Source organism: Electrona antarctica, assembly GCF_951216825.1.
Source record: "Electrona antarctica genome assembly, chromosome: 20".
Taxonomy (NCBI): Eukaryota; Metazoa; Chordata; class Actinopteri; order Myctophiformes; family Myctophidae; genus Electrona; species Electrona antarctica.
This window is the reverse complement of record NC_136801.1, coordinates 37605441-37618646: the sequence shown is the minus strand read 5'-3', so window position 1 is coordinate 37618646 and position 13206 is coordinate 37605441. Positions and strand designations below refer to the sequence as shown.

Genomic DNA, 13206 nt, shown 5'->3' with positions numbered 1-13206 from the left:
CTTATGGTTAAAAAACAGTTTTTCTTTTGTTGAGTTGTGTGGACTCTGTACATTGGGGACAATAATACAAAACGTATCTCTGTCACTAAAATCAACGTTTATATTTGATCTATTCAAATTATACTGTATATTATATTAAATGGTCTTTTACTGGTGTAGCACCCATTTACACAGTATTTACAGTAGAGAAAAAAGTAAACATTGGTTTCACAGCTATGGTACAATAACTTTGCAATAGCTTTGCTACAGCTTCAGTGCTTTTATTTTAAACGTTGTTTTTATTCTATTTTGTTTCTTTATTTTTTTGTGATCCAAAAATTCTACGCTAACCGTCTAAAAAAACCATTATCGCTGCATTCCCAAACAGTTGGCACGGCATCAAACGCTACTATATCTTTTATAAGAATGATCACAAAAAAAGTACACAGTGATTATTTCTACAACACTTCAAAGGTTGTGCTTTAGTTTCAACACGTACAAAAAAAACAAAAAAAACCCATGCTGCATAAAACCTTTCTCTTTTATCTATATAACAATAATTATGTACAGTGCATGTGGTACTACTGGCTCATACCACAGAGACATCGGGTTGCCGATGCACAAGTAACAGCCAAATCTGAATTCCTTTGTCACGTCTCTCAAAAACCTTTTTTTTTTGTTATATATTTCCCCGCCCGCGTTATTCCTTGAACGTGTGAGTCATGGACGTTCCCTTGTAGAAAATGTTCCGGGTGCTATCCGGGCTGTTGGCTCTCTCCGGTATCAGGATGATGTTGTTGGCCTTCCGCCGCAGCGTCGACTCGCGGCTCGAGGCCGACGACGGCACCTCCGAGCCACCCTCCGCCGCCGCTGCTGCGCCCCCTCCCGGGACGGAGATGGGGGAGGGCCCGGACACGCCGCCCCCGCCGCCGTCCCCCGGGGTCACGCGGATGGTGGAGAGGCCCTGGGAGGGCGGCGGCCTCAGCTCTCCATGGCCCGTGTTCTGCGTGTGAACCGTGACGGTCGGCGACGCCGCCGCGGTGGCGTTGTTGGCACCGCGGTTGGCGGCGCGCTTCCTGTCGACGGAGCCGTCGCGCGTCGACTCCGAGCTCTCCGAGTCTCTGTTGAGATCGTTGAGCTCGAACGACTGCTTCACGCCTCCGCCTCCACCTCCACCCCCACCCGTGCCGTGATCCAGCGACCGCCACCGCCATGAGCCGCCGTCCTGGGCCGACGGGGGCTGGATCACGGGGGGCCGGTGGTGGTTGTTGTTGTTCTCGGGGTGGGCCTCCACTCGGACGATGGCTCCGCTGCTCCCTGAGATGCCGTCCATCATGGCCGCGCTGTTGCCGCCCTCCAAGGAGGAGGGGGAGGGGGGCTCCTGGTGGTCCGCCAGGCCCCGGTAGCGAGGGGCCGCCGCCCCGCAGCCCCCGCCGCCACCGCAGCCGCCGCCACCCATGCTGCCCTCGTCCAGGCTCTTGGAGTGCGTCTGCAGCAGGCCCTGCTGCTTGGACATGGCGATGACCTGCATGATCCGCGGCTGTCCGTCGCTAGTCCTGTAGGCCGTGGCTGTCGCCTCCGCCGCCCGTTGCCAGTTGGCCTGCGCCTGTGCTGCCGCTGCGCTGTTGGCCGCCATCGCCGCCTCCCCTCCTCCTCCTCCTACTCCCGGTGTCCTCGGAGATGACGCCGCGGCGTAGTACTGGTGGTGGTGGTGGTTGAAGTTCTCGTGGGCCTCCTCGGGGATGTGCACGAGCTGCGAGGAGCCCGGCCGCGACTGCATCATCATGGCCGCCTGCATGACGCGGCCGCCTCCGGCGATGCCGCTGCTGCTGCAGTTGCCGGGCAGCGTGGTGCTGGCGCCTGCCGCCAGCTTGGCCATGTAGGACTGAGCGCCGGGGTCAAAGCCCCCTCCCCCGTTCAGGAGGCCCATGGCGCAGGAGGAGGAGGAGGGGGGCGGCTCGGAGCCCACGCGGAGGAGCTCCATGCTGCCGTGGTGGTGAGGGTGCTGAGAGGACTGGCCCGACGAGGAGTCCACCGACGACGAGAAGGAGTCGGGGACCTGCGGAGCAAGCAGAAGGTGGAAGAGTCCAATGCCATCCATATTAAACCCATTTTGACCTGAGATCAGATTCTAAAAATGTCTTCTACATCCTGACAGTTTTCTGAAAAAGCTATGTTTCCATGTCAGTCGTTCTTCGATTATTCAAAAATAGCAGACCTACAAGCTCGTAGCGCGCCACTCTGTGGCGAGCTATGAGCTTATAGATCTGCTATTTTTGAATAGCTAAAGCATAACATAATGCTAACACCAAAATGGGTTAAGGGCATTTCTCTCTCTGGGACGCCGATTTATATTGTAAAAATCAATGTTAATTCAACTCTGAGAGTGCACAAATGGAACCATTTGTACACTCTCAGAGTTGACAGACCCATAAGGGTCCATTTGGTTCCCTAACTATCTATCGTTTGGCTGAGAGGACTGGCCCGACGACGCACTTTTTTTTCAGTGGTGGGAAAAAGTACTCACATTTTTAGTAAAAATATCAATACTGCAATTTAGAAATAAAGTATTGAACACTTGCGTTGGCCCTGGTCCTCTGTCACTGACCTGTAAGGAACACTTGCGGTGGCCCTGGTCCTCTGTCACTGACCTGTAAGGAACACGTGCGGTGGCCCTGGTCCTCTGTCACTGACCTGTAAGGAACACTTGCGGTGGCCCTGGTCCTCTGTCACTGACCTGTAAGGAACACGTGCGGTGGCCCTGGTCCTCTGTCACTGACCTGTAAGGAACACTTGCGGTGGCCCTGGTCCTCTGTCACTGACCTGTAAGGAACACGTGCGGTGGCCCTGGTCCTCTGTCACTGACCTGTAAGGAACACTTGCGGTGGCCCTGGTCCTCTGTCACTGACCTGTAAGGAACACGTGCGGTGGCCCTGGTCCTCTGTCACTGACCTGTAAGGAACACTTGCGGTGACCCTGGTCCTCTGTCACTGACCTGTAAGGAACACTTGCGGTGACCCTGGTCCTCTGTCACTGACCTGTAAGGAACACTTGCGGTGGCCCTGGTCCTCTGTCACTGACCTGTAAGGAACACTTGCGGTGACCCTGGTCCTCTGTCACTGACCTGTAAGGAACACTTGCGGTGGCCCTGGTCCTCTGTCACTGACCTGTAAGGAACACTTGCGGTGGCCCTGGTCCTCTGTCACTGACCTGTAAGGAACACTTGCGGTGACCCTGGTCCTCTGTCACTGACCTGTAAGGAACACTTGCGGTGACCCTGGTCCTCTGTCACTGACCTGTAAGGAACACTTGCGGTGGCCCTGGTCCTCTGTCACTGACCTGTAAGGAACACTTGCGGTGACCCTGGTCCTCTGTCACTGACCTGTAAGGAACACTTGCGGTGGCCCTGGTCCTCTGTCACTGACCTGTAGGGAACACTTGCGGTGGCCCTGGTCCTCTGTCACTGACCTGTAAGGAACACTTGCGGTGACCCTGGTCCTCTGTTACTGACCTGTAAGGAACACTTGCGTTGACCCTGGTCCTCTGTTACTGACCTGTAAGGAACACTTCCGGTGGCCCTGGTCCTCTGTCACTGACCTGTAAGGAACACTTGCGGTGGCCCTGGTCCTCTGTCACTGACCTGTAAGAAACACTTGCGGTGGCCCTGGTCCTCCGTTACTGACCTGTAAGGAACAATTGCGGTGGCCCTGGTCCTCTGTCACTGACCTGTAAGGAACACTTGCGGTGGCCCTGGTCCTCTGCCACTGACCTGTAAGGAACACTTGCGGTGACCCTGGTCATCTGTCACTGACCTGTAAGGAACACTGGCGGTGGCCCTGGTCCTCTGTCACTGACCTGTAAGGAACACTTGCGGTGGCCCTGGTCCTCTGTCACTGACCTGTAAGGAACACTTGCGGTGACCCTGGTCCTCTGTCACTGACCTGTAAGGAACACTTGCGGTGGCCCTGGTCCTCTGTCACTGACCTGTAAGGAACACTTGCGGTGGCCCTGGTCCTGGCTGCTGCTCTTCTTCCACTGGGACAGCAGCTGCTTGGAGCGGCTGGAGTCCATGGAGCCGTGGTGCAGTGTGGCGGCGTGCCGCCGCGCCGCCTCCTCGTACGCCGCCATGGCCTGGGGCGTGTGCACCCGCGGCAGCGTGTGGCTGAAGGTCACCATGGGGTCCTTACCTGTTGGGCGCGGCGGACAGGGCGTTGAGGTGGTTATTGTCACTATATAACAACATTTTGTTGCACACGCTTAACTCATTTACCGCAGAGGTCGTCTTTTGACGCCTTCTGGCCCAAACGCCCTCGTCACCGAGATCAGCTTTGGGCGTGTTTTTTTTTTTTTTAATGTAAATTGATTACGGTTCACAACTCTGTTCTGTACACGCTCGTATCACTCTGGTTCCGCTGCGAAAAAACCAAAGAAATAAAATAAAAAAACAGAAGTGAAAATTCCGCTGGCTTATAAATGCTGTCTTTGGGAACACAGTTTTTAGAATCGTAATATCTTGGATTCTTCTTCCAGGCTCAGTTTTGGATCAAAACCAGGTTGATTTGTGGCCCATTTATATTAACGATATGATCGCCGGTTACAAAATATATGATTTGGGTGACTTTAATAACATTCACAAAAAAGTCCCATATTGTTGTTCATAATACAATTGAGGTATGAAGCAGCGGACCGTATGAAATGCGGCCTGGGGACGAATTTCGCGGGCTGCACTTTTATTATTTATTTTATATAGTTTTTTCTAATGTAGCCTATATATTAGTATGGCGAACAAAGGCGACAGGCGACTTTGTCAAAGTCCGACTTCGTCACTGAACGATAAGCTGTATCATTGATTAGTGACATATATAGTAGTGTGATAGATATAGTATATGTTTAGTGATCTACAATGTGTTTTCTTCCTATTCCTATCCTCTCTTCTTCCTGGGGGTCGCACAAACACTGGGTTACACCCAGATGTCGTGACACAACTAATCTCATCTATCCTACTCTTTCAACTCACGTCGAGCAAGTGGTAACGGGAGGGCTTTGGAATTGCCACTCGGCTGTGGTGGAAGGCAAATCTGCTTTCATCTCAGCCTACGCATCCTTGCTCTCCCTTAACTTCCTTGCTCTGACTGAGACCTGGATCAGACCAGAAAACACTGCTACGCCCGCGGCTCTGTCAGATGTGTACTCTTTCTCTCACACTCCCAGAGCCGTGCGGACAGGTGGTGGGGCTGGTCTGCTAATTTCCAGAAAATGGAAATACTCTCCTGTTTCACTGTCACAATTCTCTCCTACCTCATTTGAATTTCATGTGGTCACTGTTTCTCATCCAGTCAAGCTCACCATTGCAGTTGTTTATCGCCCACCGGGCCCTGCTGGTGGCTTCCTGGAGGAGCTGGACCATCTAGTCTCCCACTTCCCTGTCGATGGCTCTGGATTCATCCTTCTGGGTGACTTCAACCTCCCGACTGAGAAGCAGCTAGACCCACTACTTACGTTTCTCGCCGCCTTTGACCTAGTTATTTCCCCATCTCCTCCTACCCATGAGGCGGGCAACCACCTGGACCTGATCTTCACCAGAGGCTGCTCTATTGCTAACCTGTCTGTCACTCCTCTTTCCAGTGAAAAGGGTAAGAAACTCTCTGATCACTACTTCATGTCCTACTCTCTCTCTCTCTCCTCTCCCCCCTCACAGCCCCTCCCTACCCACATGATTTCCTCACGTCACAATCTTCGCTCACTTTCCTCCACTGATCTTTCCTCTTCTGTTCTCTCTGCTCTCCCTGCCCCTGAATCCTTTGCTCTTCTATCCCCTGATACCGCCACAGATCTTCTTTTCTCTACTCTATCCTCTTCTCTCGACCATCTCTGTCCCCTCACCACCAGGCCTGCACGCCAAACTCCACCTGCCCCCTGGTTGTCGGACTCAGTGCGGACTGAGAGACGGAGCCTGAGAGCGGCTGAGCGCAAATGGAGAAATGGCAACCTCCTGGAGGACCTTCTCACCTTCCAATCTCTCATTTCTACTTTTTCCTCCTCTCTATCAGCTGCTAAAGCTGCTTTTTTCTGCACTAAAATTCAGGCTTCTGCTTCCAACCCTAAAAAACTCTTTGAAACTTTCTCCTCTCTCCTACAACCACCACCCCCTCCTCCCTCCTCGTCCCTCCTCCCTGACGATTTCGCCAACTTCTTTGACAAGAAGGTGAACGATATCCGATCCTCCTTCCCTCCTCCCCCGGCTGGTGCCCTGCGCACTACCCACACCCGTCTGCCTGCCACCCCCCCCTCTTTACCTTCATCTACTCCTCTCCCCCCCCCATCCCCTCTCTATCCCACTTCTCTCCCCTCTCCCCTAACGAGGTCCTTCTCCTTGTTACCTCTAGTCGCCCCACCTCATGCTCTCTGGACCCGGTCCCATCCACTCTGTTGCAGTCTATTGCACCTGAACTTCTTCCCTTCTTAACCCACCTTATTAACACCTCTCTGACATCTGGCTACTTTCCCTCTACTTTCAAGACTGCCAGAGTCACCCCCCTCCTGAAGAAACCGACACTTGACCCCTCTGAGATCAAGAACTACAGACCGGTTTCCCTTCTATCCTTCCTATCTAAAACTCTCGAACGTGCTGTCTTTAAACAACTGTCCTCCTATCTCCACCAGAACAACCTCCTGGACTCCAACCAGTCTGGGTTCAAAGTGGGTCACTCGACAGAGACTGCCCTGCTGGCAGTGACGGAGTCGCTCCATGCCGCTAGAGCGAACTCTCTCTCCTCCGTCCTGATACTCCTGGACCTGTCTGCAGCGTTCGACACAGTGAACCATCAGATCCTCCTCTCCACCCTCGAGGGGATGGGTGTCTCAGGCTCTGCACTCTCCCTGTTTGCATCCTACCTGACGGGTCGCTCCTACCAGGTGATGCTGAGAGGGTCTGTGTCAGAACCACACAGGCTCACAACTGGGGTTCCCCAAGGCTCAGTTCTGGGTCCTCTTCTTTTCTCTCTCTACACTACATCTCTGGGTGCTGTCATCCACTCCCATGGCTTTTCCTACCACTGCTATGCCGATGACACCCAGCTGATCCTCTCATTCCCCCCCTCTGATACCCAAGTGGAGGCACGCATTGCTGCTTGTCTGGCTGACATCTCGGAGTGGACGTCGACAAACCACCTGAAGCTCAACCTGGACAAGACCGAGCTGATGTTCCTCCCGGGGAAGGGCTGTCCGCACCGAGACATGGCCATCACCATTGATAATGCTGTGGTGACCTCAACTCGGACTGCGAAGAATCTGGGTGTGACCCTGGACGATCAACTGACGTTCTCGGCAAACATCGCATCAGTGACAAGGTCCTGCAGATTCCTCCTCTACAACATCAGGAGGATTCGCCCCTTCCTCACGGAGAAGGCAGCCCAGGTGCTCATCCAGGCTCTCGTCATCTCCCGCCTGGACTACTGCAACTCCCTCCTTGCTGGTGCTCCGGCATCTGCCATCAGACCTCTGGAGCTTGTTCAGAAAGCTGCGGCTCGTCTGGTGTTCAACCGCCCCAAGTTCTCCCACACAACCATCCTTCTCCGTTCTCTACACTGGCTCCCCGTAGCGGTTCGCATCCAGTTCAAAACCCTGGTGTTAGCCTATAGGGCAGTGAAAGGAACAGCTCCTTCCTACCTCCGGGCTATGGTCGATGCCTACACCCCTGCCCGACCACTTCGGTCTGCCACCTCGGGGCGACTGATTGCCTCGTCACTCAAGGGTCCTTCTGGCCGATCCACACGGTCACGACTCTTTTCTGTTCTGGCCCCACAGTGGTGGAATGAACTTCCCACTGATGTTAGGACAGCAGAGTCACTGCCCATATTTCGCCGCAGGTTGAAAACCCACCTCTTCAGGAAACACTACCCTTCCTCTCTGCCTGACCTACTTGTTGTTAACTAGTTGTACGAACGCTTGTTTTCTATTGTTGTATTGTTTATTGGATCTGGTTTAGTCGATACACTTAATTGTTATAGCTCTTGCTCATTTGATTTAGCTATTTTGTCTCATCTGTTTAAGGAAATAGGTAGCTGATATATTGCACTTTTACCTTAGAGCTAGGTATACTCTTGGTTGCTTGTTTTTGCAGAAAATGCACTAAAGACTTCTGGTGATTAGTAGTTTTTGTTCCCTACCTATGTTGAATACACTTATTGTAAGTCGCTTTGGATAAAAGCGTCTGCTAAATGACTGTAATGTAATGTAATGTATAGCCTATATACACAAATGTATACCTATTACAACTAACGTATTTAAATTTGGGAAGTAACGTAGATGCTTAATAACTAATTTGTACGCCATTTTACGCCCAAAAAACCCAAAATGTTGAGTGCACGTCCCCCCTCCCCAGAACATTGGCCCCCTACCCCCCCCTACAGACATCTTCCAGTGCCCCCTGGTGGCCGACGGTCCTTCATCCTCACCCAGCGGGCTGCGGGGAGACATCACGTCCACGTCGGCGCTGGAGCGCTTCAAGGTGTCCCCGCCACAGCCGGAGGCCAGCTGCTGCTGCTGCTGGAGAGCCCGGTGCAGGAGGCCATCGGAGTAGGAGGCGGGCAGGCCCTGCTGGTGGTGGTGGTGATATAAGGCAGTGGTGGAAAGAAACGAAAGTGCATTTATTTGCTTAAAGTTTTTCTTATACGTCTCCTCTACGTCTCATAGGCAAATGTATGTACTTTTAACACCACTACATTTATTCGAAAACTTTAGTTACTATAGTTACTTTGTAGATTTTTGATTATTATTACAAAACATACATTAACCACTATATACATTTCAGCCATTTGAAAATAGTTGATCTACTACAGGCTCACAATGCGTCGCGATGCGATCATTCTGCATAATTGTCCTGATCGTTTCCATGTTGAAAACAACAGATATGGTGTTGTGAGGTACCCATATCGCCCCACCCCTAACAGATATGGTATTGTGAGGTACCCATTATCGTCCCACCCCTGACAGATATGGTATTGTGAGGTATACCCATATCGCCCCACCCCTAACAGATATCGTATTGTGAGTATACCCATATCATCCCACCCCTAACAGATATCGTATTGTGAGGTACCCATATCGTCCCACCCCTGACAGATATGGTATTGTGAGGTATACCCATATCGCCCCACCCCTAACAGATATCGTGTTGTGAGGCATACCCATATCGTCCCACCTCTGACAGATATCGTGTATTGAGGTACCCATATCGCCCCACCCCTAACAGATATCGTATTGTGAGTATACCCATATCATCCCACCCCTAACAGATATCGTGTTGTGAGGTATACCCATATCGCCCCACCCCTAACAGATATGGTATTGTGAGGTACCCATATCGTCCCACCCCTAACAGATATCGTGTTGTGAGGTATACCCATATCGCCCCACCCCTAACAGATATCGTGTTGTGAGGTATACCCATATCGCCCCACCCCTAACAGATATGGTATTGTGAGGTACCCATATCGTCCCACCCCTAACAGATATCGTGTTGTGAGGTATACCCATATCGCTCCACCCCTAACAGATATCGTGTTGTGAGGTATACCCATATCGCCCCACCCCTAACAGATATGGTATTGTGAGGTACCCATATCGTCCCACCCCTAACAGATATCGTGTTGTGAGGTATACCCATATCGCCCCACCCCTAACAGATATCGTGTTGTGAGGTATACCCATATCGCCCCACCCCTTATAGGTGACAGGCGCTACCTGGTGGTGGTGGTGGTTCCCGGCCATGGCCTTCATCTGCATGTGGTGCAGGACCGCCTCCTGGCTGATGTGAGGGAGGGAGCAGGGGGGGCAGTGGACCCCCCGGGGAGGCGGAGGCACGCCGGTGGCCCCCTCCTCGCTGGGCTGGAAGTTCCCCACGGCGTACAGGCCCTGGACGGGACGGAGAAGAGAAGGACACTTTTTGGGGTGACTGGTGTCAGACTGCAGGGCATTCTATTGACCTTATGCACACCGCTGCCATCAGGGTTCTGACCAGGTGCAACTTCCCTTTATATTAGTTTAGTTTAGTTTATTCGCACAATAAAACCAGTACAAAAAAAGTAATGAAAGGGAAGTATGTGCAGGTGAGAAAAGAAACCCATGGAGGGCTTATATGTGGTTCTCACCAAAGATAATATACAAATAGTAACGAGACAAAGTAATCAAACATATGTATGGAAAATAATAAAAACAAATACAACAAATACATTATTTACACTTGTGAAGTGTGTGTGTGTGTGTGTGTGTGTGTGTGTGTGTGTGTGTGTGTGTGTGTGTGTGTGTGTGTGTGTGTGTGTGTGTGTGTGTGTGTGTGTGTGTGTGTGTGTGTGTGTGTGTGCGTGCGTGCGTGCGTGCGTGCGTGCGTGCGTGCGTGCGCGCGTGCGTGCGTGCGCGCGCGCGCGCGCGCGCGCGCGCACACAGATGTATTTAAGTATTAAAGTATTAAAGAAAAAAGAAAAAAAATGTTGTGTACTTCTCTTTCCTTTCAGAATAATGCAGCTTTCAAGTATCGGTACTTGAGCTGTTTTTGTAGCTATTTCTGAGTTTTGAGTGGTTCAAGGTTCTTTATTATTTGTCTCCCGAGGAAGAAATTTGTCTTAGACAAAGGGCCTGCATCAAGCACAGCCCTTATGCCCATGTCGCCGCAGAGCACCGCCAATACATCTTTCTTGCAACATCAAAGAAAACCGCCCTCTTCAAGTGGCTGCTGTCCATTACACCAAAGAAAGAATTCTCCGTCTACATCCATTAGCTAGTTTTGTCGTCCAATGGTTTCATCTGTCCTTCAGTGTCCTGGGCTGAATGAAGGTTTAAAAGCACATCATAGGAGCTTGTGCTCTTATAAGCCGGATGTTTAGGGGGAAGAAAGGGAAAAAAATACCATTCCTTAATACGAACATGTATACAGCACTTCACCATGCTAGTCTGCCTCCAATATTTCAATTCAATTAAATTAAATTAAATTCAAAGGGCTTTATTGAAAGGGCTCTTTCACTACATCCATACATCTTCTCTTTGATCTTCCTCTAGGCCTCCTGCCTGGCAGTTCCAACCTCAGCGTCCTTCTACCGATATACTTACTATCCCTCCTCTGTATGTGTCCAAACCATCTCAGTCTGGCCTCTCTGGCTTTATCTCCAAAACATCTGACATGTGCTGTCCCTCTGATGTACTCATTCATGATCCTATCCATCCTTGTTACTCCCAGAGAGAACCTCAACATTTTAGTCTCTGCTACCTCCAGCTCTGCTTCCTGTCTTTCCGACTATCTCTAAAACATAAATGTTTAAACTACAGATGTAATTGTATTGAAACAAGACAATAATAGCATAAGAGCTAAGAGCATAATAGCTAAATAATGTATGCTGAGCATTAGTCAAAGGTATCACATTTTAACAGTATATTTAAATTGTTTAAAACACGCGCGAGCAAACACACACACACACACACACACACACACACACACACACACACACACACACACACACACGCTCCGTCCTTTAGATTCCTCACGGAGAATACCTTTGGCCATATTGGATTTGGCCACTATGATGACCTGGAGGGTTGCTGGCTTGGGCACGGATTCAACAAACATGAGTATTCTGAACATTTTGAGCACCTCAGAAAATTTGTAGCTCCAACGGTTTAGAAGATAGAGTCATTTTCTAAGTAGTCAAGTGGTCATTTTAAAAAGAGCGTGGTCATTTTCGGGTATTTCGCCCCGGATAGAGAATTTTTCACAGTTCCCAAGTTGTTTGCGGGAGTCATATTAGCCCAGAACAGTTGAGATATTCTCTCCTAAATGAAGTGCATACATATCTTAGCCAGGTCCTCTATACTAAAAGAGGATAATTCAAGCTTTTGCTACAGCTGCAATGTTGGTGAGTTTGACGTTGTTTGATACAATTAGATGTTTGGATGAATGGGCTGTCAATGGGAAGTTGCACCTAGTTAACACCTTGCTGTCAAGATGGCAGCTGTGTGAATCATGGCGCTTCTCTGATGCATGTTGCAAAAGAGGAGAAGCTCCACTAGACTAGTAAGTGCCTTTGATAGAGTCAGTGTCTCTTAGTGTGGTACGCACGCACGCAAAAAAATAGCTTACAAAGAAATTGCAGATGGGCTATGAAAATTATCGTGAAATTATGCACGCACACGCGCGCGCGCGCGCGCACACACACACACACACACACACACACACACACACACACACACACACACACACACACACACACAGTAGCTATATACACTATGTTTTTCAATCATATTGCCCTGCCCTAATGGAATAGCAGTCAAGATGTTGCTGACATTGGTTCTCCAAGTGGGTTCCGGGGCTATTCAAACATAGCAGATATACAAGGGCTTGAGCTTGTAGGTCTTTTTGAAAAATCGTGAAAATGTGTGGATTATTATTATTAATTTTTTTTGCAAGCATATATTTGACTCAAATATTTTTTTCTGGAGAGGGGGGGGGGGGGTCTTGTCTGTCTCTCTCTCTCTCTCTCTCTCTCTCTCTCTCTCTCTCTCTCTCAGTGGTTCCCAAACGTGTTCCAATTGCTTTGATTTTTCTTTTATTTCTTCCTGAAATTATTGACATTATTCGGGAATGTTTTTGTAAATGTTTTGAAATAACAATAATTCAAAACTAAATGTAGGGAAACAAAAAAAAACAAGGGACCCATACAAATGTTTCTGCGGCCCACAAATGGGTCCCGATAAACCATGTGACTAAATTTGACTGAGGGACTGCCATTGGATTTTTTTTGAATTTTCGTGTTTTCATGTCATGTGAAAGCAGGGAATCATAGCTTCAAATTGACATATTGGTTGTTCAGTTTGACGCACCAGTTTTGGAGATATGGCTTATAGAGTAATGTCTTGCAGAAAACAGCGAGTTGAGAAAACAGGCTTGAAAGGTTCACTTCTGTGGTCTCTAACATTACACCTAGCTACATGTTTAAGCATTTATTTCATATTTACATGTCGATTTCAGCTCTGACACTTATTTCAGACATGCTCTAGGATGTGAAGAGTCTGCCTGTGCTATAAACTCATTTTGAAAAAAAAAAAAAGAAAAAAAAGGTTTTCTCCTCTGGTGAAAAGCTGGAATTTGCGCGATGGCAGTCTCTCAGTCAAATCTGGTCACCACTGTTTGGGAACCAGTGTTGATTTCGTCGACTAAAACTAAGATGAAAAATGTTC

General features: G+C 49.7%; 1 protein-coding gene across 1 annotated transcript in view; it reads right to left on the bottom strand.

Moving 5' to 3' along the window:
• Positions 1-679: 679 nt before the first annotated feature.
• The window catches only part of plppr4b (phospholipid phosphatase related 4b), a gene marked incomplete at both ends in the record, with an annotated part of 63777 nt that continues 51250 nt past the window's right edge, over positions 680-13206 (bottom strand). Inside the window, 4 exons of the mRNA XM_079489259.1 lie at positions 680-2038; positions 3964-4166; positions 8436-8577; positions 9724-9894. Coding sequence (XP_079345385.1) covers positions 680-2038; positions 3964-4166; positions 8436-8577; positions 9724-9894 — 1875 coding nt within the window. The remainder of the gene's footprint in view (positions 2039-3963; positions 4167-8435; positions 8578-9723; positions 9895-13206) is intronic.